General features: G+C 40.0%; 2 protein-coding genes across 4 annotated transcripts in view; one reads left to right on the plus strand and one right to left on the minus strand.

Annotated features, from left to right (window-relative positions):
- ecm2 (extracellular matrix protein 2, female organ and adipocyte specific) lies at positions 1-25754 on the minus strand. Of its 2 annotated transcripts, XM_037778417.1 has the most exons (13): positions 25682-25754; positions 22580-22790; positions 17825-17959; positions 17477-17638; positions 13438-13626; positions 9993-10805; positions 8939-9054; positions 8325-8460; positions 6888-7045; positions 5441-5580; positions 5067-5179; positions 4358-4571; positions 1-1917 (listed from the first exon to the last, which is right to left on the minus strand). In XM_037778417.1, exons 3-13 carry the CDS (start codon positions 17955-17957, stop codon positions 1749-1751), a joined length of 2343 nt encoding a protein of 780 aa, XP_037634345.1. In that variant the 5' UTR covers positions 17958-17959; positions 22580-22790; positions 25682-25754; the 3' UTR covers positions 1-1748. The 2 variants fall into 2 exon arrangements, with proteins under 2 accessions (XP_037634345.1, XP_037634353.1); XM_037778425.1 differs by lacking the exon at positions 25682-25754 and having other exon boundaries at positions 22580-23300.
- LOC119493289 (centromere protein P) overlaps positions 1-27131 on the plus strand; it is a 104765-nt gene that overhangs the window by 76448 nt on the left and 1186 nt on the right. The gene's annotated exons all lie outside the window — the stretch shown is intronic.

Consider the following 27131-nt stretch of genomic DNA (forward strand, 5'->3'; position numbering starts at 1 on the left):
AATGTAAACATTGTGAAGTTTATTTGAATTCTGCATCGTAACATTGTGCTAAACTGTAGTATATAATTGTTGACACATCAAATAGACATTTTCTCATATAATTTATGCATGTTGGCCAGCCAAGAGCATTGCAAGGGGCAGATGTGTTACAGTTTTTGAACTGTAACTGAAATTTCAAATTGTTGGGCACACTGTACCTCCAGTCAAAACTGTTCAAAGCTACGGTACAATCTGTAAATACAAGATCCACCTCCTCCCCACTCATACATAAAGGAATTACTCTCCCAACCTGCAGAAGCATTTTTTTATTCACTGCCAGTGCTGATGTTGAGTTATTAATACATTATACTACAGTTACACAGGTTGATAGTTGAAGCATGAACATAGACCTACTGTATAGTGTGGTTTAATAACGTTTCTGTGTTGAGGTACACTGAGGACGTCATTAAATGAAAACTTTGAAGTGGGAATTTACAGTTGGGGAAAATACTTCTGGAGCCAATGGTTCCTCCAACATCCCAAGGGCATTTGTTAGAGGGTTGTCTCCTCAGACCACATAGTCCACATAGCTATACCCATCTCCATGAAAGTTTATAGCAAACCTGCTGAAAATGTGGAAACACTGCAACTGCATTTAATAGTCTCCTATTCACTAATGAGACAAGGCAAAATACAAGTTACTTGGATGCAACTCTAGTTATGAGTATGAGCGTGGCCCAACGTCACACAAACACAAAGTGAAGTAGAACTGTGGGCAATATAGTTAAAGCACAATACCTCCTGATGTACGATATATGTGTCTATTGCTGTGGGTCCATCAACAAGCGAAATCTTAAGCTGAACTATATAAACGAATACCAACACCATTCCTCAAGACATCAAGAATAAATCCGGCTTAACTGCAGCAGAGGAAGTTACTGTCCTGCTTCTGTCCACTTAAGTGCACATAAAGAATGTAAAAGATGGAGCTGAAATGGGCAGACATGTCATTACATCTTCTGTCTCTTTATCTGTCAGAGCGATTAACTCTCCAACAACACTCACTTTAACTTAATCCTTCGCAAAGAGCTCAAAGGATGTGTCCCACATGTGATCACACTACTCCTTTCCATGTCAGAGTTTTTATGAAAGAAGGCATTGGAAGAAACAGAGCTGAGAAATGGAACATGAAGGTGGCGAGGTTGTTAAAAATAATGTGTTGGGCTTGTGGTCTCATTTCATCGAATTCTTTCCATGATTTCTTATTAGCGTTTTCATTTTACTGTGTATGGTGCACTTTCCATTTCAGAGAGTTTAACATTTTACTAAAGGAGACACAGATGTGTTTGATTTAAAGTCTGAAGGTGTTCTGTCCTCTTCAGACCAGGTTAAGGTGGGCCAGGTTACAGTGCAAAACACCTTACCAGACCTAAAACTGTGTATCAGGGCCAAAGAAGAAGAAAATCTTATTTTTATGCAGCTCGTAGAGGTTCATTCCAAGGATATGACCGAACAGTACATTCCAATAGGGCAAATTCATCAGCTGTGTTTTGACAGTTACATTTCTTTTTTCCATGTTCAACCTGTAAATCATATGAGAACTGTTTTTCTAAGTAATTTATTATTATTTGGGGTGTAATTTTAATAGCATGCAACATCAGAGGAATCTAGGGAGGGGAAATGTATCTTATGTTTTGACTTGACTAATGTTGGCACATTAAAAACCAAAATCTTTAAACAAGTGTCTTTTATTTTTTGGTTTTATGTGGTCACTTGGTTTTCTGGGGTTTTAAGACCACACTGGAGGAGGAGCGTACGCAGGAGAAGGCTGTCGGTGAGATCTTCTGGGGGTCGATGTAGTTGCTTTCCAGCCTCACGGCCACCAGTGTGGAGTCTCCGCTGTGGTTTGGGTCACAGATGCCCTCGTCAGGGATACTCCTGGAAGGAAGTATCAGGATGCAGTTAGATGCAGCTTCACTAGATATAATGAAAAGTGTAACTAATGCAGATTTTCATTATCAATAAATCTGACGATTATTTTCTCAAAACAATCAATTAATCATTTGTTTATAAAATGTCAGAAAATTGTGAAAATGGCCATCATAATTTCCTAAAGCCCACTGTGATGTTTTTAGATTGCATGTTTTGTCCAGCCAACAGTCCAAAATCTAAAGATATTCAGTGTACTACTATCACCTAAGACAAAGAAAAGCAGCTAAACTTATCAATTGAAAAGCTGGAATGGGGTAATGTTTGTATTTTTTGCTTGAAAAATTATTAATTCATTTTATGTTATTACACTATCCAAGACTGCAGCAGTAACTAATACATTCTAAAATTAAATATGAATTTTCATTTTATCATACAAATATGTTTCATAGTCTCTCTCTGGTGTAGAGTTTGACTGGGTTTGTTCATACATGTCAGGAACAACATTTGTTATCAGTCCAATTTTGTATTACAGACGAAACTGATTGTGGAGTTCCCCAAGGAAGCATCCTGGGCCCTATTTTATTTTCTCTATACAGACTCCCTATAGAAAACATTATCAGTCATCATAATTTCAAACAGATTTTAGACTCAGATTTAAATTCTGTCATTTTATAAAGGTAACAAAACATATTTTTTACTACTTTTAGGTCAGAATGATGGTGAAATGCTGATAACATTACAAGTTGCCTAGATTACAACAATTCTCTTTTTACCAAGATACCTAAAAAAGAAAATAACAGTTAATTCAGAATTAAAAGAGTTAAAATAATCTGCAGTATTTGCTTGGACGCTGGTTACTATTTCCCACCTGGTGTGTCAGCCATCTTGGCAGTGAAGTGGAGCATGGTATGGATTTTGAGTTGTTGTGTTCAAAATGTTACTGTTATATGAAACCATGCTACAGCCTGGACTAAGTGTGTGCACCGTGCATGGACCTGTGAGTGAGTAATGAAGTGATTCGGAGTGACTCTCAGGTGGAAATATGAATCGGCTTGTTTTGTTTCTTGTCGTCAAGACGACGATCCGTTCAGTGAACTTTCAGCTTTAATATTGTCTGGCGGGCTGAATGAATGAGTCAGTCGTCTGGTCAGACTCTGGTCTGTTGTGGGACTCTTTGTTGTTGGTCTTAGAGGACTGTATTGAATTTAGTTGTTTTTTCCATTGACCTCTGTCTTTAGTCACCTGGTTTTATTGTTTGCTGTCGGCAGTTTCTGCTATTTAATTATGCTGTAAATGAATGACACATACCAATAATTGACACTGCTAATTGCTAATACCTGTTTATTTCAACTTGGGTCTTATTTCTATGGTTTTGTCCTTCATTTCTATCAGTCATAATAACATTGTTCTCATGTTCTCATCAAGTTACTAGCCGAGATGTAGGAACAAGCTATGTTTCTAGATCTCTGCAATAGATTTGGTCAAGTCAAACCATCACCGATTTAGCACTAAATCACAAATCAGAATTTATTTTCAAAGGTCTTCACAATGTGTACATGATACTCTCTATCCATAGACACTTGTTGAGTACAATGTTATCATCATAGTTGGCAGAAATGACGGACAGGAACCCATGTTTTTGGCTATATGTTTACGTATTGAGAAATATTGTATATATTAAAGCATAGATGCCTTCTCCAAACCTCATTAGCACTACAAACCCAACTGTCGTACAACCATGAAATGCTGTTATTACAGAAATTTAACTGGTTCAACTGTTCATCTGCAGCTGTTTTCTTCCAGTTACTCATCATGCTAAAATCATAGCCTTCAGTTCAGTAGTAAAATATTGTTTACATTAAATGTGAACAAAGTGGAGCATAAAATCTGTCAATGAAAAGTATGCAGGTAGTCTTAATCAAATCTGTAGGCCTCTATCCCGTTGTCTAGATGATCACCCAAATGTTACAACTAATCCAGTGACAGTTCTCCTGTTCCTCAAATACATACAGTTTGACCTCAGGTCAACACTAAGGTAGACATACACTCTCATATAACCACTCACACTGATTAAAACTGGTACCAGTAGAAGGATCTGATGAAAAATAGGATCAAATAACTCTGTTAGGTTCAAATTGGGTTTTTTTCTACCTCTAAAAAGTTTACTTATTAGGAATGATTGTTCTACTCCAAAATATTACCACATAATTGAATGGGTTTGAAAGAATAATGCCAGAAATTTTGAATAAATGGAATTTTATGATTAAATATTCATAGTGTGTTTTAAAATCAAATTTCGTTTATGGCAAAAAATCCTAGGAATCCTGGAGGAAAGAGTAGCTATGAATATTCCCTGGAAGCAATCATTTTAAAAGCTCAGGAAAACCTTCAACCCTAATAGATGATGATGATGATGATAATAGATTTGTGAATGATGGCTTCATACCTGATATTGTTATTGTTGAGTCTGAGGAAGTGTAAGTTGGTCATCTCATTGATGCCAGACGGGACAGAGACCAGCTGGTTGTTATCCAGACACAATTCCACCATGGATTGGTACGAGCCAAAGAACGACTCGGGCTCGATTGCCTCCCCATCCAGTCTGTTGTAGGAGAGGTAGAGGTACTCTATACCAGGGTCCATGTGGGCGAAGACATAACCTGTGGAGGTAATAGAAGGAAACAATGTAACTATGGAAAACCATGACCCTGTGTTTGAACAGTCTACTCACGATTATTTTGATTAAGGATTCATACGACGGTGGAACTGATATTATTGACGTTTTCATAAATATGAAATACAAAGGCCGACAGAGAATATAGGTTCCCCCTGGGGCTGGTACATACAGTGTCCATTGCGCTAACCCACTTTGTACTTTTTTTGGTTTGCTCCATTGCACACATTGTAATCTTTTATTCTTCTTTTTTAAAGTATTGGTTGTTCTGCTCGTATAGGTGTAGTAGTGGTTACTCTTGTGTTTGTTGTCTTCCTCCTTCACCTCAACCAATCACAATCAACAGCATTGAGCAAACCCCTGAAAGTACCTGCAACTTGGGTTTAGTATCACTTCCTGTTAAAGTTAACCAGTTAAAGCCCTCCCATCTGCTAGGTATAATGTTTGTCAGCCAGCTGTTCCATCAACACTTTCCACCTACCAGGTATCCTCTCTATGTTGTTTCCCACCAGCACCAGGTGGATCAGAGATCTGGGCAGGTATGATGGAACCAGGTAAAGGTCATTATGTGAAAGGTCGATGGACTCCAGATTTCTGCAGAGAAGGAGGAAGATGAGGGGAGGAAGGATGTGTAAGCAAACGGAAACGGAGAACACAAGTGATTGACTGATTGTCAGGATGGATCAATCAGTATAGTGCCAAAACAAATGTTCCTTCAGTCTTTGAAACGGCACATGAAGGTATGGTAGTGAAATGAATGATATCTGTTTTGGTGAGGATTGAAATACACAGCTAGTAAATTCCTGTGACCCTGGGGAATCATGGGTGATAGTAATAGGTCTCTCTCTGTCGGACCTGTGGTTGATCCAGGCCAGCGGGGCGATCCTGGTCTCGTCCAGCCTGTTGTGTCTCAGAGAAACCACATTCAGACTGTGGGTCTGATTGAAAACTGCCTCTGAGATTTCCTCAATCAGGTTGTTCTCCAAGTACAGCTCCTGAACAACAGAAAAAAAGAAACATTACAATGTTATATGTTTTCGTTAAACTGTTGTGTTAGCTGAGTGCCTTTGGTTCAGAGATCTTGGCAGACAAGTCTGTGGTTTGTTGGGGTGGTTTCAGGTTATAAATGCATAATCCCCCTAAAACTATATTTTAATACCTACATTCTTAAAGGAGTAGTGTGTAGGATTTAGTGGCATCTAGCGGTGAGGTTGCAGATTGCAACCAACTGAATACCCCTCCACTCACCCCTCCCTTTCCAAGTCTGTTGGAGAACTTACGGTGGCCTATGTAGATATGAAGGGCTCATTTTAAGCTAACGAAAATGCAATGATTCTTAGTTTCAGATGATTATACACCAATGAAAACATAATAATATTACACTCCATTTCTGCCAATAAATTCCCCTAAATGCTACACACTGTTCCTTTAAGTTTGACAACCTAATAGGATGAACACCAGACACACGGGTGTCTGCTTAGTTACTCTCCATCATCCTTAAATTGTGTGTACAATGGTATACACGATTTCTTTCACAAAAGTGAAAGTGTCTGATAAATCCTGGAATCCCAGAGCTATTTAGCAAAGAACAAATGTTAAAGGTAGCTCACGATCATCAGGACCTACCTAAGAAAATGCATGGGGTTGGATTTGCAGAGAGTGTGTAGAGACTCTCCAAAGTTATAACATGAGCTTGGTTTTAAGGTGGGTTTAAAGCAGCAGCATGTCGCTGGGGTTTTGCAGTGTATGTGGTTAACCAGCGGCCGTAATTACACAGTGGGTGGAATGGTTTCCCACAGGTAGAAGCAGAGTTTACTCAGTAGAGGAGTCTTAAACATCAGAGCCAAGAAGAAATTACTGATGCATCAGCATTGCTAAATTCCTGACTGACTGACTGCAACCATCTGCTCAGAAGGCCTCTGATAATGTGACGGTTGCTGGTGGGTTTACTGATACATTTATTGAGCTTTTCCTCAAGTATTGTACCTATTTCTGCCAGCTGTCACTCAAAACTTCAGTACAAAGTCTGTGAATATTTTTTATGATTTTTTGACAGTGAGCCCTTTGAACTTATTGAGGATTGAGCCATGAAGACTAGTTTCGCCGCGGTCAGTTTTCTAGTGGCATCATCACACCAAAGCAGCAGTTGGCCATTCGTTTTTGATCCCAGCAGAGAGAACTGTGTCCTGGACTTTTATAAAGAAAGCCAAAAGTCTGGCTATGTGAGGTTTCTCAGTGTGGGTAATAAACATGTAGGAGCTGGAGAGATACAGTAGTTATGTAAACAGATATTAGTTCATACCAGCAATGAAATGGGAAGCCCTTGTGGTATGGTGCGGAAGTGGTTTTTGCCCAGTCGGAGGTAGGAGAGCTCGATGAGGGGAGCGAAGGCCAGAGGATCTACATTCCCCTCACTCAGCAGATTTCCCTCCAACTCCAGAATCACCAGACTGCTCAGATCTTAAAGATAGAAATTAGGTAAACGTCATTGTATACTGGAAATTTGTCTCTGAATCATTGCAGCAGGGAAACATTTGTCAGACTATAATAGTCAAACAGTTACTCTGCAAAACAGAACAGCAAATTCTCATTTCACTGAGTATGACATACATTTCTAACATTTGAGGTTTGGGATTACATTAGAGGTTATAAGAAGGTAGTACACAACACAGAGTAGGGCTGAACAATGAAGACCCTCTACATATGGTCAGTGGTGTATGAGCTGTGTAAGTCACAGGGACAAAGTGTAGCAAGGTTTACTTCACCAACGTGTGCCGGGAAATTTTATAAACAAAACAATGCACCTACATTAAAAAGACCATTTGTGAATTTTGTAACAGTAAAGATTATTGTTCATTGGAGAAGAAGACCGGTCAAAGCGTAACAATCGAGTAGGGTTTGGACCATCCATCGCGGGTCGAACGGCTGTCATCATATTGATTGTACATTGCATGGCCGACAAACAAGATCTAAGATGAGCTTTTCATGTTCATTTTTCAACTTAAAACCAAAAGTTTAGCAAAAAAAAAAACATACTTTTTGTTTCCAAAGCCTGAAAGTTGAAACGAATTAAAACCTAAACCTAAAACCCAGAAATGAGTAAGCATTTGAGCACATTTGGTTCCCTCGTCTGAAAGTCGATGGGTTTTTTGAATGGGTTTTTAGTTAGATGCCTGAAATAAGGTTTAACGTTTTGTTCTATGATATAAAATACGTCAGTAAATATCCCACTTGTGAATTTTGAAGCTTTTTATATCTCTTAAAAAAAGCAGTTGCTAACAAGTGGCTAAATGAGACTACAAAACAGCCTCGTTGTTTATGTTGGCGTTCATGCCTACAGCCAAAACAACCTAAATCATCACCTGGATGGCAACTGTGTCGTCAGTTTGCAGGATTTCTTTTTGACAATCACAACCATTCTTATTTACTCCTCATGGTTCCCTTTTTTCTGTGGTGTAGTTTGTTTATAGCCCAACGTTAGCTTTTTGCTTAACACTGGCGACTGCATTTATGCTTTAAAAATATTTTAAAAATGGTGTTCATTTGTGGAGATTATTTCACTGACCAAAACGTGTAAGTATCATAAACGTCCCTTTTTGTCGAGGGAACCAGGGCGATGCTGACTTCCTGGTTGGCCTAGAAAAATAAGTCATCTCTGCCCCACTGTATTGTCATTGACTGACAGACATAAAAGCTGATGTCAGTATAGAGGTGCATTATGGGATACTGTGGCAGTTACCTTGGAAGCTGTTTTCATCGATCGCTATCAGTCTGTTCTCGCTGATCTTCAGCTCCTGCAGGGTGGGGGGAAGGCCAGCGGGCACGGCCTCCAGAAGGTTCCCGTCCAAGTACAGACGCCTTAGCATCTTCAGACCCTGACACACACACACACACACACATACACAGGTACTGGTGATGCTGGGAAGTTGATTGCCCCACTTCATACCACAAATGTTAATTCCAGAAATGCCTGCCCATCTTTTTCTTCAGTCTGTTTATAGTTTCACAGCTTTCAGTTGATGCCCATTTAAAAAAAACAAGCTGATTTTTACCTGTTTATTTAAGTTCTTCATGAAATTCACTTTGAAGCTTTAAAGTGTTTAAATAACTAACTGATTTGTTATTCCTTACTGTTCTAGTTAGTCTATGTGACACCTAAAAGTCTTTGAGAATATTGTTGCCATTATATCACCATATTTATTTTATTTCTGGTTAATTGCATTGCTTTAGATGTTGAATATGTTTTACATGCCTGGTTGCCTCTAGAGAAACACTAGAATTGAGTGACAGGCAAATGGTTGCAAAAAAAGGTTGAGATTTATTCTGAAGGGCTGCAGTGGTTTAGCATCTTACTTTGAAGGCTTTAGCATCAATGCCGGCAGAGGTGAATTTGTTTTTCTTCAGGTTGATCCACTCCAGGTTGGGGATGCCATTGAAGGCTTCTGCTGGGATGCTGCTGATGTCGTTGCCTGCAGGTCAGAAGAGTTTCAGTCAGTTAACAGTGGAGCAGGAAAACTGGCAGGTTTCTCAGTCTGCTTGTGTCTTATTTACAGTATATGCATCATTTGTTCCTAAATGCAATGTATAGTATTTTGTTGATTCTGGTTCCAGGTTGATAAAATGCCAGAATTTGTTAAGCTGTAAAACTGACGAACTATCATGGCCATTTTCAAAGGGGTCCCTTGACCTCTGACCTCAAGATATGTGAATGTAAATGGGTTCTATGGGTACCCACGAGTCTCCTCTTTACAGACATGCCCACTTTATGATAATCACATGCAGTTTGGGGCAAGTCATAGTCAAGTCAACACACTGACACACTGACAGCGGTTGTTGCCTGTTGGGCTTCAGTTTGCCATTTTATGATTTAAGCATATTTTTTATGCTAAATGCAGTACCTGTGAGGGTTTCTGGACAATATCTGTCATTGTTTTGTGTTGTAGATTGATTTCCAATAATAAATATATACATACATTTGCATAAAGCAAGCATATTTGTCCACCCCCATGTTGATAAGAGTATTTAATACCTGACAAATCTCCCTTTAAAGTACATTTTGAACATAAAAAATGTGCGATTAATCGCGATTAACTATGGACAATTATTGACAGCCCTAGCTGATAATGAGGAAAATAATCCTTTAAGCAACTGAGTAGTTCTGAATTAGGACCTCCAGTACCTGATGCAAGTAGCTAACAAAAAATAAGATGTGCAGAATTTCATAAAGAAATCTCAACTAAATGAATGTTTGAGTTTTTGTATTTTTAACTTAAGTAACACATTTTGCAAGTTGAACCCAAATGGTTTAGTTACTGGCATGGCATAGTTACATGCTTCTTCTGCATGTTGCCGTGCGTGGAGCTCTCTGGCTCTACTTTGTCCTTCTCTTGTCGTGGTGCTGACTTACCCTCCAGACTGAGAGACTTGAGCTCAGGGATGGACAGAGGAGGGAAGTAGGTGAGTTTTGCGTTATCACATGTCAGAGTGACATCAGAGATGTCGCAGCCTGGAGGGATGCCTCTTCTGTTCTCTATAATCACCACCTCCCTCTCCTCCTCCTCCTCCTCCTCTTCTTCCTCCTCCTCCTCCTCTGCTTCCATCTCCTTCAGCTCGTCTTCTGTCGCCACTGGAGGTCTTGGTATTGGAGCAGGGAGGAGGTCTGGTTCCTCGGGTTCTTCAAGTTCTTTATGGGGCATCTCAAACACATCTCCTCTCAGCCACACCTCCTCCTCTATCTCCTCTTCCTCCTCCTCCTCCACCAGAGCCAGTAGTTCCTCCCTCAGCATCTCCTCCTGTCTCCACCTTTCCTCCTCTAGCTTCCTTTCCTTCTCCCTTGCTTCTATGTCTGCTGCCTCCTTTCGCCTCCTGTCATCCTCCTCCTGTCTCCTCCTCTTCTCTTCCTGCCTCCTCCTCTCCTCCTCTTCCACATGCCTCCTCCACTCCTCCTCCTCTCTCTCCACCTGCAGCCTCAGCGCCTCCTCCTCCTTCCTCCTCTTCTCCTCCACTATCTTCCTTTGTTTGTCCGCCTGCTCCTTCCTCTGCTTCCTCCTCTTCTTCCTAGCCTCATCCTTCTTCCTCAGGCGCTCCTCCTCCTCGCGGTGTTCCTCTTCCTCCCGCCAGAGGATTCGCTGGATTTCCTCCTGGGTCAGCGGGGTCACAGGCTCGCCGGGGTCGTTGGGAACTGGGGAGTCACCAGAAAGGTCAAGGCTGAGGTCAGGGTCTAGGGTGGGTGTAGGGTGGCGCGGGGCAGCCAATCAGAGGGCAGGTGGTGGTCGAGAGGAAAGAAAAAGGTGACGGTATAGAAAGAAAGAAAGAAAGAAAGAAAGAAGGAAGGAAGGGATAGAAATAGAAGAGTAGAAAGGAAGAAGTGGAGGAAAAAATAAAGAAAACTAAAAGAGAGTGATACAGGGTGGAGATAGACAGACAGACAGACAGGAGGTGGATAGACAGAGACGACTGTGTGTTAGTGTTGTAGACAGACAGACAGGTACAAGACCAGCTTGTTGTAGCTACAGAGCAGACGGCTGCTGTAGACCAGTCTGGACCAGATCCCATTTGACCACAGTCAGCTAAAGTTGGTCTTTTTGTGTTCGCCAATGTCGATGCCAGCTGGTACTGAATATAAATTTGATAAGTTTTTGTTTTGCATTCAAACGATATTGTGGAGTGTAAATAATTTAGACCAACCTTAGCTCACTTGTCCAACACCTAATGCTGTTTTATAGTCATAAAACTGTGTGCCTACAGGGACAACCAGCAGATATTTAATGAAAAAGACAAAAATACATGTCTGACAGTGTCTTATATATAGCTGCATCATTGTCGTCAAACATTTTCATTGGTTTGCTGAACTTCTTACTTTCCTGGTGATTTTTAATCCCACCTGCAAAGCTCTGAGGGCTCGTTTGTTTTTCCAGCTGGTGAAACAGCCGTCAGCGAGAACAACACCAGATCTATTTGAATAACTGAACAAACTACAGATGTGAGCAGTGATTCAGAGGTCAGGAACGAGGCTTATGGTAATGCTGGTTACTATGGAGATGACATGGTGAAAGTGTAAGAGAATACCTAAGTGTCACTTGATGGACCAACACTTTTCTTTTGACTATAAAACAGCTTTTAGTGTTTTTCTTTTACAGTTGACTCCACACATACAACAGACATAGTTTATATACAGTGTACTTCTACAGATACGTACATGTTTCTATGTATGAATACGATGTATTCTACATACTGTACTTCTACACACAGTGATAAGTCATAGACAAAATGACTATCAGAGGTTTTTGTCCTGCTTCACCTCCATACATACATGCACACAGTGACTGTGCAGTGTATGACTGTGAGCAATTAGTTAGTTACTGTCAATTCAACTACTGAAGATTTGTTCTACATAAATTGTAGAAAATCTCTCTCTCTCTCTCTCTCTCTCTCTCTCTCTCTCTCTCTCTCTCTCTCTCTCTCTCTCTCTCTCTCTCTCTCTCTCTCTCTCGCCCAAGGTTTCTACCCGCTAAAGAGTTTTTTTCTTGCTATTGTTGCATAACAATGCATGCTCATGGGGGATCTCTTGTTGAGTCTCTGAATTATAGAGTACGTTCTAGACCTGCTCTATATGAAAAGTGTCTCAAGATAACTTTTGTTATGATTTGGTGATATATAAAAATAAATTGAATTGAATTGAATAGACCAGTTTCCGTTTTTTACTACACTAGCCAACATTACACAAGGAACTGTAGCTGAAGGGAGAAACAGCAGCTAATGGCAGTGATAACGCTAACCAGTATTACTCAAAGTTATCTTTTACACATAGTGAGAAGTTAAATATAATTCCTGCTGTTTGTCATCAGATTATAGACACCGGTTTGGGATGTTTTTCTATGAAAACATAATGTATTTTCTATCCAAAGCCAGCAGTCTGTCACCTCTATCAGCTGTCACCAAGTCCCACACTGACACATTGAACGTATATGGAGCTGATCAGCAAAGCATTGATCCCAGAGCCTGACAAACATTTGCACTCCTCAGTTACCACACAGCCATAAATACACAGTAACAGTGTGAGCTGTCTGACCTTAAAACAGGTGTTTCTTCCTCTTCACCTTCTGTGCAAAACTATCCACCAACTTATAAACTACAGGGCTCTGACCAGATCACTATGATAACAGCTGTTATGAGCTAGCAGGCCAGTTTCCTTCTTGCGATATCGATCAATTTCCACCTGTTACTTTTGTCATTTGCGCAGCTCTTGGCACGAAACAACTTCTTATGGTGACCTTCTCAAAAACTCTCTCTCATTCTGGTTTCTGCCTCCTGCATGTGCACACATCTCAGCAACTTGTCTATACATCTTTGTATGTGTTGTAGATTCACATGTTATTCTTCAGTTTGATTAGATTGAATTGACAGTAAGCTTAAACCAATCCTGGACATGTTGAAAACAACATGTGGTATCTCCCAATAAACCAGACCTGTTAAAACTCTCACAACATGTGTGTTGAACTGACCCAAAATGTGCTAAACACATTTTTTTTAAAGCCATGATGGAAACAGAAAGCAACATGCTGAGGCCTCAGAAATGGAGACGGTTTAATTTCATTAATTCCATTTATCTTTTATTGTGACGAGTAATAGAACTTGCATGATGAAGAGTTTAATTCTGAAATGGGACATCTACTTTTTGATCAAATGAACCTGTTGGAAGGTATAACTAATTATGATTATGTATCACTATGTTGTACAAAAAGTTTTTAGGATTTAACCCTTCAAATATTGGTCCTGATTGTCAGAAACATCTCTCATCTCTGTTGCCTCTTGATGTTGCACCATGGCGTTGCCACATGTTGTGTTTCTACCTGACTCCATGCAGACGGGGCAGCACTCCCCAGCGGGGGTGAAGGGGAAATGGCAGTGCGTTATGGGACAAGTGATCTTGTCACAAACCACCCGCCCTCCGGTACACAGACAAGTCACACAGGGCTTTGGTGACCAGACGGCCTGGTCGAACATGGTCAGACCCTGGTACACACACTGGCCCTGCTTACCTGAAACAACAGACACATCACAGTCACTTCAGCAGTTCATTATAGTTCAAAATCTTTATTAACTGGTCTCACAGTGGGCCGAATATGAAGGGAGTAAAAGTCATTTGGTTATTGTTAAATTATGACCATTATCGTTTTGCAAGATAAATCTTCTATTTCAGTCTATAAGCTCGAAATGCAATTATTTTTTTAATTAATAAATAAAACGATCTAATAAGCTAAAACCTAAAGACCTTCATATACAGACAGTGGACGCAAACACAGTTTCCATATATGAGTGGACAAAAAAACAAAGTCTGCAACCAGTCATGTGATACTCAAACTGGGGACGTTGTGGTCGTGTGGTATGCGTCTTCACTATTTGGCTACCAGGACACCACCTGGCTACCGCTTTTCTGTGGGTTAAGAAAACTGATTTTGCTCCTTGAGATAAACTTTGCTTTGACCCGTCTGTAGCAAATGAAATATCCATCCTGCCGACATAATTCTTTGTCAACTCGGAAGCTTCATCCGAAGCAAGAGCAGTTAACTTAACGTTGTGTTGATCAAAGAAATGTTGATGATTTACAACCTCCTGTACAGCTGCAAACATCTCATCCTCACTTATCCTTGTTTTTGTGGCCATTTTGACAGAAGATGACGCCCCTGTTCTTATTTCCACCGGGGGAACAGCTGTCAATGAGCACAACAGAAGCAGACATGATTGAATCACTGAACAAATAGGAAATGTGGGGAGTGATTCAGATGTGTAGAACAAGGCAAATTCAAACCTGTGTGGTCACTGCTTTAACCTAACATGCTGACCTTCGTCATCCTCCTCGGCAGCAGCGACAGCCGGCCCTGCTGCAGTAATTGCTGTGTGTGTCTAGTCAAATCTAAAGCCTGTACTTTACCATCAGAACCAGACAAAGCAGTGATTTGTAGCGTTTCCCCTCCTCCCTCTTCATTAACTCAACATCAGACCTGGGACAGGACGAGGCTGTGACTGTCAGTGAGTCAAAGAAAAGACTGTAAACCACTATGATACAGCAGGAAGAGGCTCTATGTGTCTATTTTAAGTCTGTCCCGTCTGTCATCTATCCGTTCTAATGGTATGCTCTTTGTTACGTCCATAGAAACACAGGTAGTTAGGAGGCTCAGGTTATTTCTCTTAAATACTGTCTCTCCTATCTCTGTCCTTTTTACTGAGAGCAGTGAGACGGTCACCCTGTCATCTCTGCTGGGGCACACATACTTTAGAGCTTTTCTTTTCCCTGTAAAATATTGTCTTGCTGTTGTTGAATATCTTATTTATTGTCTAGTAAATTGCAGGGTTTTTAAAAATAATACAGCAACCATCAGACTCTGCTGTGGCACCACCACACTATGGTGTTCACTGCATATTTTCATGTGTTTTTACTAGTAGTCAAACAGTTGATTCATTGATTATTAATCAATGATTTTTGTGGCAAAAACAATCATTCTTTGTTTCCAGCTTCTCCAATGTGAGGATGTTCTGCTTGTCTCACTTTTATGTCATAAAGACATTTGAAGATGTCATCCTGGGTTCTGTGAGACTAAGGAGCCCCCAAAGTCTACGTTTTTATTAGGACTGTCAAAGTTAACGCAAATTTGTTTTAACACCACTAATTTCTTTTACACAACTTGAGATTTTTACGTTGTAGTGTTTTTTAAGGCTAGAGTGCAGATACTGGCATCATATGAAACTAGAAAACATAATGAATCCATTGGTACCAACCATGTCATACTAGCTTGTCTCGAAGGAGGCTAAATAACGCTCCAAACTTATGCTACATTTTGGTGAGGAAAACTGTCATGGCCATTTTCAAAGGGGTCCCTTGACCTCTGACCTCAAGATATGTGAATGAAAATGGGTTCTATGGGTACCCACGAGTCTCCCCTTTACAGACATGCCCACTTTATGATAATCACATGCAGTTTGGGGCAAGTCATAGTCAAGTCAGCACACTGACACACTGACAGCTGTTGTTGCCTGTTGGGCTGCAGTTTGCCATGTTATGATTTGAGCATATTTTTTTATGTTAAATGCAGTACCTGTGAGGGTTTCTGGACAATATTTGTCATTGTTTCATGTTGTTAATTTATTTCCAATAATAAATATATACATACATTTGCATAAAGCAGTATATTTGCCCACTCCCATGTGGATAAGAGTGTTAAATACTTGACAAATCTCCCTTTAAGGTACATTTTGAACAGATACAAAATGTGCGATTAATGACATGATTATCTATGGACAATCATGCAATTAATCGCGACTAAATATTTTAATCGATTCATAGCCCTAATTTCCAGTAAATGATGATTTAGGTGGAGGCACGAATGCGATGGCACAATGCACCAGAGTCACAGAGGACGTATTGGTCACTTTTTATAGTATGTCATTCTTAGGGCCCTCTACAAAAAAAGGAAAAATGCCATAAAATGGCTATTAGGTTGACCTTGACATCTGCTTATTTCATCAAACTACTGTTCCCAAGATCAAGTATTAACATTTGCAAAGATGGTTGTTTATCCTGTCAGTCCAAAATCTGTTACTTTCTGTTTCTGTAAACTGCCGTCTGATGGTTGTTGTTACATTACAGTCAGTTCTGTCGGCTCGTCTGAACACAGAGGCATGTCCTCATGCTTCCTAAACAACAGCGAAAAACAGAAGCAAAAAAATTCCCCTTCCAGCTCCCAACAACAGACCAGCACCACCTTCCCTTCTAATTACATAATGCTGAGTTTATTGTGTGAAACTGAGGGGCTTCTACGTGGCTTTGAGGTCTGTCTTTAAAGTCTCTGTCCTCATCTCTGTGTGGGACACATTTTCCCACAGATGGTTTTCTCTTCAGTTCATGTTGGAATGTGATGATTTGTCATTAAATTACTGAGCTGTAATAACAAGCAGCTTCATTATGAGAACAGGACGGAGCCTCAGAGCGGAGCTGAGCTGTTCTCACATCCTGTTTGATCAAAACATCCTGTTTAATCAATTAACTAGAAAACTCTGTTGTGTCATATACCACTTAAAAGTTTTAAATGCAAATATACCCTCGGCCTGTTTCCGTGTTGGTTTACGTATAAACAGACAAACAGAGACCAATTAACTAGTTAAATGATTTGGAAAACCGGTGCCTGCTTGTGCACTGTTTGAATCTATTTGAAAGTTTAAACCACGTCTTTATTTCCTGAATTAGATCAGGCTTTTGGAGAATCATTTTTGGATGAATCAGAGATTCCGTATGTACACAGAGTAAAGGCTGGAACACGTCTTTCCATTTCCACATAAACTCACACTGGTGTTGCTCAGTGACTTTCACGTGGTTGTTTTCTTATACTTTGGGTGTAACTGGTGTTAATATGTCTGCATTAGTTCTTTTGTTCTATTTCACATTCACCTCCCAACACGAAGTTGGATCAGTCAGCTTGTTTGATGCGTGGCATTGCACAATGCGTCGTTATATTTGGTAGAGGAGCGGAAACAGATGTTGCTTATTCAATTACTCTACCGAGAGAAAAAATATCAGCAACAACTTTGATAAACAATTAAATCATTTACTTTTTTACATTTACTTCTTCATCAACTTCCCCGGTATAAGGACTGGCTGATTTTCTAATTGTAAAACTAATACAGTTTTGGGGTTTTGGATTGTTAGTTACACAAAACAAAAGATTTGAAGATGTCACTTTGAATTGTGAAGGATATCTCTCGAAAAACGATACATTAAATCTTGATATCAACCCTAAAAAGCCTGATCAGAGCATCTGTAGTAGTTACTGGTCTCCCTAAACTGAGTTCAGGCTGTGTGTTTCTAGTCTCACTGGTGTTACTGGTCTCACTGACCTGGGATAACGTTGTAGCTGGAGTGATGTTCTTGTAGGTTCTTGTAGGAATCCAGGAACGGAGCGTTTCCTTGGTTTTCTCCAGGCTCCACTGGGATGCTTGGACCAGGAACCAGTCGGATCTTTAGAGGTCTAGAGCGCCCCGTTCTGGTCCGCCCAGGACCTGCAAGACATGGTCATATCAATTTAAGCAGAAAGACAGACAATAATTAATTCTGTTTTAGCCATATGAAGAGACGACTTATTGTCTGCGAGCCAGTTCTTGATCTTACGCCTAAGATCTATCTTTTCTATCTATCTCCTCTTGTTAGCCATTGTGCAGTCAGATATCAGTGTTGTTCAGTCTTACCCTGTCCGTCCCTCTTCCTCTTCCCCCGGCGGATCTCACCGTCCTGGTTGCGAGGTCTGTTCCTGGCCTGGGCGTTCGAGACGGTCAGGACCACCAGCAGCCACAAACTGGCCGCCACCAGCCACCACCTCATCCCTGCAGAGCAGCACAGACCAGGTTCAAGTTGCCTCACAGAAACCTTTACCTCCATTGAGGGCTTCATTATAGCTGGGTATTAATAGAAAGTTACCAATGATACCATAGCGATGCTTTTTTCAAAGGCTTACTTTGAGAAATGTAAACATCTTTTTCTACAAAACCCCTTTTCTCTGTTTCATTTAAAAAAGCCAAATTTCTCAAATTTGAAATGTAGTTTAAACACAAGCAGTCGTGCGCTCATCAATACTCAATGCTACGATGACATTTTGGTCTACACCCAAAAAGAAATGGGTTCGATACCCAGACCTAGACTTCACTGCTTCCTCAGCAGGAATCCAGAGATACACAAAAGACAAAAGGAAAATACAAATCTGTTAATTCTCCCAACAGCCATGGTTGGAAATCAAAAGTTCTGAGACGCTGGGGTACCCCATGACCTTGGGGGTTAAGGCACTGACAATAAACCGTTACGTCCAGGGTTTGAGTCCAACCAGGGACCTTTACTTCCTGTCGTCCCCCGTCTCTCTCTTCACTCATTTTCTGTCTTCTCTCAACTGTCAACTTTCAAGAAAGGCATAAAATCCTGAGAAGGAACATGATTGATTTGTCGCGTATGAAATGTAAGAATTTAAATCCTGAATTATTGCAGAAACCGGCTGCTAAAATAACTGGAACCAAACAGACAGATCCATGTTTTTCCTCCACCCGCAGAAAAATAGACAGAATTAGACAGATGTTTTTACCTGCTGCAGCTTCTCAGACTAAAAGAGCTGTCAGTGCTGTTGCTGGCCCTCATATAGCTCTCTGCTGGGGTCCTAATGGCCGGTTCCCTGTGTGTTTGTAATGACTAGTCTATACACAGCAGTCCTGTCATTATTAAAGCAGAGATCTGACGCTAACACACACCTTCACACACCTGATAGTTGGAGCAGATTGAGCTTGTTCTCTATATCAGCCTCAATAACAGTAATAAATCTGCTGGAGCTGTGCCCCAGTGCATGATGGGAGCTGTTGGTGCTGTTAAATCATTGGAGCTTCTGAATTGTTGGGATGGTGCCCAAATAAGCCTGAATGTCTAGATAGAGACTGTGCTTGCATGCGTGCGTGCATGTTTTTTATTATAATGTTGTAGGACAGTTAAGACTCCCAAAACATATATTATTTGTTACGTTTCTATATTGTTCCAGCATATCGTATGCAGCATGTCTCCACAGTCAGAATAACAACAGCACTCCAGAAATTCAGTGTTGTATCTGATTATGTGCTCAGACCTCTAAATGAAATGAAAGCACAAGAAATAATCCACATCAAACTATAATCACTGGACCCAGATCAGTTCATGGTGCTGATATCAGCCTTTAATTATTACTCGCTGTAATCCAACTCCAGTCCCAGTCCTCCTAACATTGACACTGACCCAAACATCTACAGTTTATGACTCTTGGTCATAGTGTTGTTTTTACTGACTTTTTGAATTACCACTTCTGTTTACATTTTTAATTAGCACATAAAAACCTGAATGAAAATACTTCAAAATTTGATATGGGTAAAGGAGTAAGAGCTTGTTAAGACCAGTGGACAACCTCCAGGTCTGAAAAGTGAAGCCAATGCTGAAGTGCCTTAAACTTGCATTCTCTCTAATAGCCAGCAGGGGGCGACTCCTCTGGTTGCAAAAAGAAGTCTGATTGTATAGAAGTCTATGAGAAAATGAGCCTACTTCTCACTTGATTTATTACCTCAGTAAACATTGTAAACATGAGCTCATGGTCTCAATCACTAGTTTCAAGTCTTCTTCAATACAGCATGATGTTCATATAGTAAATAATGGTCCCATTTAGAGTCAAATAGACCATAAAGCAGGGTTTGCTTTGGGAGTTCTCCGGCCTGGGAGTTGTCGTTTTTTTTGTCTTTCAACTTTAACCCTTTCACGGTGTGTTTTCAGTTCATGAAAGTTAATTACAACCTTTTTGGTCACCTGAAAATGTTTTATTCAGCATTCATTTGTACTTGGCTCCACACTCTCGTGTCACTTCTGGTTGCAAAAAAACAACATGGCTATGGCCAATAACCAAAATGGCGACGGCTTCAAAATGGTAGTCCACAAACCAGTGGATGACGTCACAGTGACTACGTCCACTTCTTATATTCAGTCTATGGTTAAGACGAGCAAACTTTTGTCCATCCATGAATTTGTGTTAGTTGATGGATAATTGTTAGTTATCTAACTTAACTGTTATTGTTGTAACTACACTGCCAAAGTACAAACATTGTTCTTCTTCTAGCATTTTGGCAGTTTGGCAATCGCCAAACGGTTTTAGGTGCATTACCACCACCCTCTGGAGTGGAGTAGTGTTGACACTGAGTTGCATGTAGCTGGGAAAACCAATATGGAATGCAATCACATTTGTGATCTGGCCGACTAAGACGTGTGTCGTACGTTGTGTCCGAAATCATCCCCTTGTTCACTCATTCACTACTCCCTTCAAAGAGACCGTTTAGTCAGCAGTAAGTTGAGAATTCGGACACTTCTGAATCATAGCGACTTTGTGTCACTCCATCAGAAATGTTCACGTTTATAAAATATGACTTTTTCAGGGTACTAAATATTGCATACATTTTCTCTCAAGAGTTCCAACGCTCAAACAAAATGGGGTGATGAAGGTAAATATAGTGATACATAGTAAGTAGGGAGACAAAAGTGTTTGACAAGGCGACAAGTGTAAATAGGGCCTAAGATAAATGAGTATCTACACCAGAATTTAAACCCGTCATGATTTTAACATGGTTAACCAACGATTCATTTGTTAGTATCCAAAAACTACAACTCCCTTGAATTTTTCCAGAGCAGCATCGCACATATTACACGTTATGACAAGTGGGTCTCCCTTATTCACGACCCTCCGCCCACACTCTCTTTTAACCATTCACATTTTCTTTTAGATGAAAACAAAACTTAAGTCTGCAGCTCCACAGACTGGAGGTCTGAACACACAGTCAGCGAGCTCTGAGACCCTCCCACCGCAACTCCAATAGGCCAATAGTAAACCAGAATTCAGTGCTGACCGGGAGACAAAGAGAGAGAGAGAGATCTACTGTATGTAGACAGAGGAAATAAAACAGGAGGGAGGGGAGAGAAATGGAAAATATTCAGCAGTTCAGTTTCTGGATGAGCAGGCTCAGACGGAGAGACTTCCAGCAGGAACAGCAGAGGATAAAAATAACCTGCAGGCTGTTTGTGTGAAGTTTAATGAAACCCAGGCAGTGCTTAAGCTGAAGTTTTGTTCTGTTTGCTTCCCTCAGAATTTCACTTATTAACTGGGCTTGGGAAATAGTTAAAATTACTCCTGAGCACCACCGACTTCCTTTAGACATGTGTGTGTTTTTACTTTTCAGTAATAAAAGCTCCAAAACTCCACTTATAGCCAATAAATTACATTTGAGGTTGTCAGCAGCCTCACCTTCACTGTGAGCTGGTTCAAAGCAAACAAGTGACAGTTCCTTTCATCATCACTTAAAGGAGCAGTGTGTAGGATCTGGCGGTATCTAGCGGTGAGGTTGCAGATTGCAACCAACTGAAACTTCTACCTTGTGTACCTTGAGTGTGTAGATGAACTACGGTGGCTGACGGCAAAACGTGAATGGACCTATCTAGAGCCAGTTGTTGTAAGAGTAACGTAGGTCATTTGGAGCAGTGCCAGTGCGTACAGTGTAGTGAGTGGTGAAGCAAGAGAGAGAGAGTGACGGCCGCCGCGAGTAACTCCGGCCCAAGCAGGAAAAGTTAACAGTTAAGAGTTTGGTTTGTCCGTTCTGGGCTACTGTAGAAACATGGCAGTGCAACATTGCGGACTCCACGGAGAGGACCCGCTCCCCGTGTAGATATAAACAGCTCAATCTAAGGTAACAAAAGCACAACAATTCTTATTTTCAGGTGATTCTACGCTAAAGAAAACAACCGTAGATTGGCGTTTTTTCACATTAAACTCTGAAATTACAGTTGAGTTTGACCAAAGCACACTTGGTGATTGTTAGAAAGAGTAACGAAGACGGTTTACGTGAGTTTTATTTTGTTTCTGTCCAGTTTGAATGAAGTGTTTTACGATGCTCCGCTACGTACAGCTGATCTCAACATAAACAAAAATACACGTGGATGATGGCGCAAGCTGAACGGAGGGGGGGGGGGGGCGGAGGTCGACAAAAAATAAGGTAAAACCTGAGTAAAAATGGTCGACCACATTTAGTTATAGCACGCCCCAAATCTCCAAATGTCCTCTTAGCTCATTGTTGATGTAAAAACTACAGAACATCATCAGTGAGCAAAACCAGAAAGAGCACAGTCATGTTCATGTATCCTAAAAGTTAAAGAGTCTGGTTCCTTTAGATCCGTTCTGGTTCAGGTCTGTGCTGCAGTTTAATGGACGAGTCCTTATCAGGTTTTGTTAAGAGTCCTGTAAGTAACGGGTACAAGCTCTTTGTTTTGTTTTTTCTTTTGGACCTGTGAAGAAGATTAACTGCAGCAACTGAAACAACTGTTTACAAACCATCGCAGGACAGACAGAAAGACAGATGGAGAGGGGAGGAGCTGAGGAGACAGACAGACAGACATTAACTCTACTTTACCAGCAGTTTGATGGCGCCAAATTCTTCCACCCTCTTTCCTCCTCCTCTGGTTCTGCAGGAGCTCCAGGAGAGGTGTGTGTGTGTGTGTGTCGCTGTGTGATGAGACTGTAAGTGTGTGTGTGTTTGTTTCTCTGTCTCTGATCGTGGATCAGTTGTGTGGAGCAGAGCAGGCTAATAGAGCTGTGAGGGAAAGCCAGGATTTGTACTGCAGCTATGACAAAAAGAGAGAGAGAGTGAGAGCGAGAGAGTGAGACAGGTCTGACATCTGTCTTCCTGTCTGAGTGAGGACACTGCCAACATGCTGCAGGATATCGGAGAATGACAGAAAAGCGGACCGACAGAAGTTAAATATTCACTTGTTGCACAGTGAAAAGGACAAAAACAGGAGGATGAGTATGAAGCGTGAGGACTGGTTCACTTCTGAGGTGCAAATAACAGGAAAGTCTTAGGAGGAGATGAAGAAGAGGTGAAGTAGGACAGAGTTCAGAGGTCACACAAGACCAAACATCCCACTTCAATGTCGACTAGAAAGACTTCATGTGAAAAACTCTCTCTGCTCAGCAACACGTCTGAATAAAACCACAGAACACAGATAGAGGAAAAGTCTTAAAGGAAATAAAACCCCACTAAACTAAATGACAGTAAAATACGAGTGAATGTGATGAGAAGAGGAAAATCTACACAATATTATTATACAGACACAAAACAGGTAGTTCACTTGACTCTGACATAAAAGCATTTTTTAACATTACATCACCACAACAGTAACGTGTCTGTGATGTCTGAACAAATGAACAAGTACAAATATTTCAGTAATAACTTTACCAATGTATTTAATTGCAAACCTCTGGTACAGTGAAACTGAATGGACTTATATATATGTTTAATAATTAGAAATGATTTCCAGAAAGTGTGACTGTGGGCACTTGTTTTTTATTTCACCTTGGTCCTAGAGATGAACACAATATTTTTCAGTAATAGATGACAGTACATTTGGAGTTGGAACTTGCTAATATTTCAAGTTTAAAGGTATAATATACAAGACTCTCTCTTAAGTCAGTCTATAGCTCGATTTACCATCGCTGCCCTCCCTTCCTCCCTCCCTCCCTCCCTCCCTCCCTCCCTCGCTCGTTGAGCTGACAAAGAGTGGCCAACTTTGAATGGAGTTTGTTTACAATCAGCAACCGATAACGGTTACATATTATACCTTTAACTTCAAGAATAAAGTCATCAGCTTGACTCATTCTAAAAAGGTTTTAAATCTCAGAAACCCCTTAAATTAAAATGAAATGAATTATCCCTGTTTGAAAAATGTTGTCAGAAGCGACTCTATTTTCCACCTCGTGCACTACTCTATATTTACTTTCCATCATTGTTTTGAGTGTCTGAAAGTGTAAAATATATGCACTATATAGTGTTACCTTTTGACAAAAAATCCATAATGCAATTCTTCCCTTTTTATTAGACATGTAAATCAACATAGCACCTGTCAGTGATGGTAATAAATTATAAAGAGCAACAAATACAACACGTGTCAACTCACTGTGGCACACATCAGGATAAACCCAGGGCTGCAACAAAAGACCATTTTCATTATCAATTAGTCTGCCCATTATTTTAGGTTGATCAATTCATCATTTAACCCTGGAAATGTAAAAAAAAATGTGATAAAATACTTATCAAAACTTCCCAGAGCCCAAAGTGACGTCTTTTAGATGTCCTGATTTATCCAACCAACACTCCAAGATCCCAATTATTCTGTTAACAATAATTTATGACAAAGAAAAGCAGCAAATGATTGCCATTGTTTCACTACGTTTGCTTGAAAAATGACTGGAACAATGAAGCAGTTATCAAAATAGTTGCAAGTAGAGCAAGACCCTGCAAGTTAATCAGACTGAGTGATGCGATGTTACTGTTGATTCTGTCTAAGCTTGTCTGCGTTTGTGGAGAGCTGCATGTATTTAACACTGTTACCTCACAGACATCAGTCCTTTTCCTTTTCTTACTGTAGAAGTATAACAGGCATCCAGAAAGAACCGTCGGAGTAGTTTGCAACTGCAATACTAATACTCATAACATTAAAGGTGCAGTATGTAGGATTTGGCGACATCTAGCGGTGAGATTGCAGATTACAACCAACTGAAGCCTCTCCCGTGTGCCAAGCGTGTAGGAGAGCTACTGTGGCCAACACATGGCTCTCTCTAGAGCCAACGTTTGGTTTGTCCGTTCTGGGCTACTGTAGAAACATGGCGGCCGGCTCTATGAAGACGACCCGCTCCCTATGTAGACATAAACGGCTCATTCTAAGATAACGAAAACAAAACCATTCTTATTTTCAGGTGATTATACACTAAAGAAAACATACTTATTAATATTATATTCCATTTCTGCTAATAGATCCCCTTAATGGTTACACATTGTTCCTTTAAAATAAATATTTTTGATAAGCTCGCTGGTCACATTGTGTCTAGTTCCTTCAGTATGTGAATGGCTAAAATGAGTTTAACCCTCTTGAGTCCGAGTCCTGGAATCCATTCATATTTTATTTACAGTTACATAACTTTATTTATACTGTATATCCTGTAGAGACAAGCTGAGAAAACCAGCCAACAGTGAAGTTAAAACATTTTTAAAACTGAATTATTCATATTTTCAGTGATTTACAGGCAAACATGAACTTTCAATGCAAAAGAGAAAAAAAATCACTTTATTTGTAAACAGACTGTATTATAGTTTATATATCTTGTATTTATAGTTTATAGTTTGCCTCTGTTTTTGTGTGTAGAAGTAGCATACTATAATAATAGTTTGAGTGATATTGACTGAAGATTTGTACATTTTTATAGGTGCCTGTGTCATTTTTCTTGTATTTTGGGTTCTTAGCAGCTTATATGCTTTTGTAAATTTGACAAAATGAGAAATCAGTTTAAGCACAGTGTTTGTGCTGAAAAAAGAGATGCCATGCATGTGGGATAAGGACAGTTTAAAATGTGTTTGTATATAAAGACAAAAACGAATGCATAGAAAGTCTGCAAAAATGAATCAAGCTGGATCAAGATTACATATTGATGAGCAACATGAGAGGAACAAACTGACAACCTGCTCAGAGTAGAGGACAATAAAGACCTGGTTCTGGTCTGGGCTGGTTCAGGGAGTAGAAACATCTGATTACAGACAACACACACACACACACAGCTGCAAATGCCTCTCAGCTGAGTCACCTGGACACACCCCTCACCTGTTGGACACACCCCTAATGACTGGAAAGTATACTGAAAACAGCTGTGTGAGAGAGAGAGAGTCGAGGCTAAAGAGTAAATCAGATTTTATTATCAGATCAGATTTCACTTCAGAATCACCAGAATTTCATTTGTAAAGTCATTAAACTCAACATCTCTGAACTCAGATAAATCATTTCCTTCAAAACCTTTTCATGAGTCGTAAAGTTCACAAATGTTCGCTTCTGTTTCTCCATGAAAAACAAAGACGAGATGTTTTCAGTAGAACTGAAGCAGCTTTCATTTCTCGTCATTTCATCTGTAAAGTCGATGAAACAACAACGTGACCTCACACTCCAAGTATTCGCTCCTGTTTCCTCTTGACTCCTTAGTGCAGTTTAATGTTGTGTCTCCGTGTACAAACTTGTGTATTGTGTGTGATGAATGAGGCCCAGAGTTTAGGTTACTAAACAGATGTTGTAGCGCCGCCCGCAGGCCGACTGAGACAACTTGGAAAATGGTGGAAAGCGGCAGCATTTGACCAGGTTTCTGCAGGCCAGGAAATAACTAGTGCTTACCTGGTGATGTGGCCGGAACTGAAGGGAAATTACAAACAATTTGTTTTTAAATAAATGTCAGAAATCTTATTTGAAAAATGAATAAATTCACTGATAATTTTGTACTCAAGTTTGTCATGTAACAGACAGAAGCTGAACTGATTCTTTAAAAAGATAAGTAACTTTCAACTCATGTACAGTATGCTGAAATAACCAGTAGTGGCACAGTAATTCAATCAATGATGTTTTTTTTTCATTATTTCTTTTTCATTTTTTGTCTTTATTTTTTTAAAGAATATTAAAGGTATTTCTTTATCTCGTTACTGCGGTAATATTTTGTGTAAATAATTTGCATAATAATTGCTTATAAGTGTAAAAATACTTCAAGACAACACTTGAATATGTCAGAGAAACAAAACTAAATGAGACAACAGCTGCTTGTTTTAACAGTAGTTTAATTTTCCTGCAAATATATAGGAACATATTGTTGCACATTGCATGCTCTAAAACAAGGGATGTTTGGTTGGCAGAAAAAAAGAAAGAAAAAAACTTTAATTCTGATCGAACTGAGACCATGAGTGTGACAGACATGCAGAGCAGGTTAATACAGATCAGAGATGTTAAAGAATCTGATTCACATGTTTGAAAAAACATCAATTTGTTTTATATAGGAATAGTTTGTAGATTTTATCCAACCTCAGTCAATGTTATTTCTATAATGTCTTTGAGGAGAACGGATCCTTTAGTAGATCAAGACCTGTATTTATCAAACCG

The sequence above is a fragment of the Sebastes umbrosus genome, chromosome 1 (genome assembly GCF_015220745.1).
Source record: "Sebastes umbrosus isolate fSebUmb1 chromosome 1, fSebUmb1.pri, whole genome shotgun sequence".
Taxonomy (NCBI): Eukaryota; Metazoa; Chordata; class Actinopteri; order Perciformes; family Sebastidae; genus Sebastes; species Sebastes umbrosus.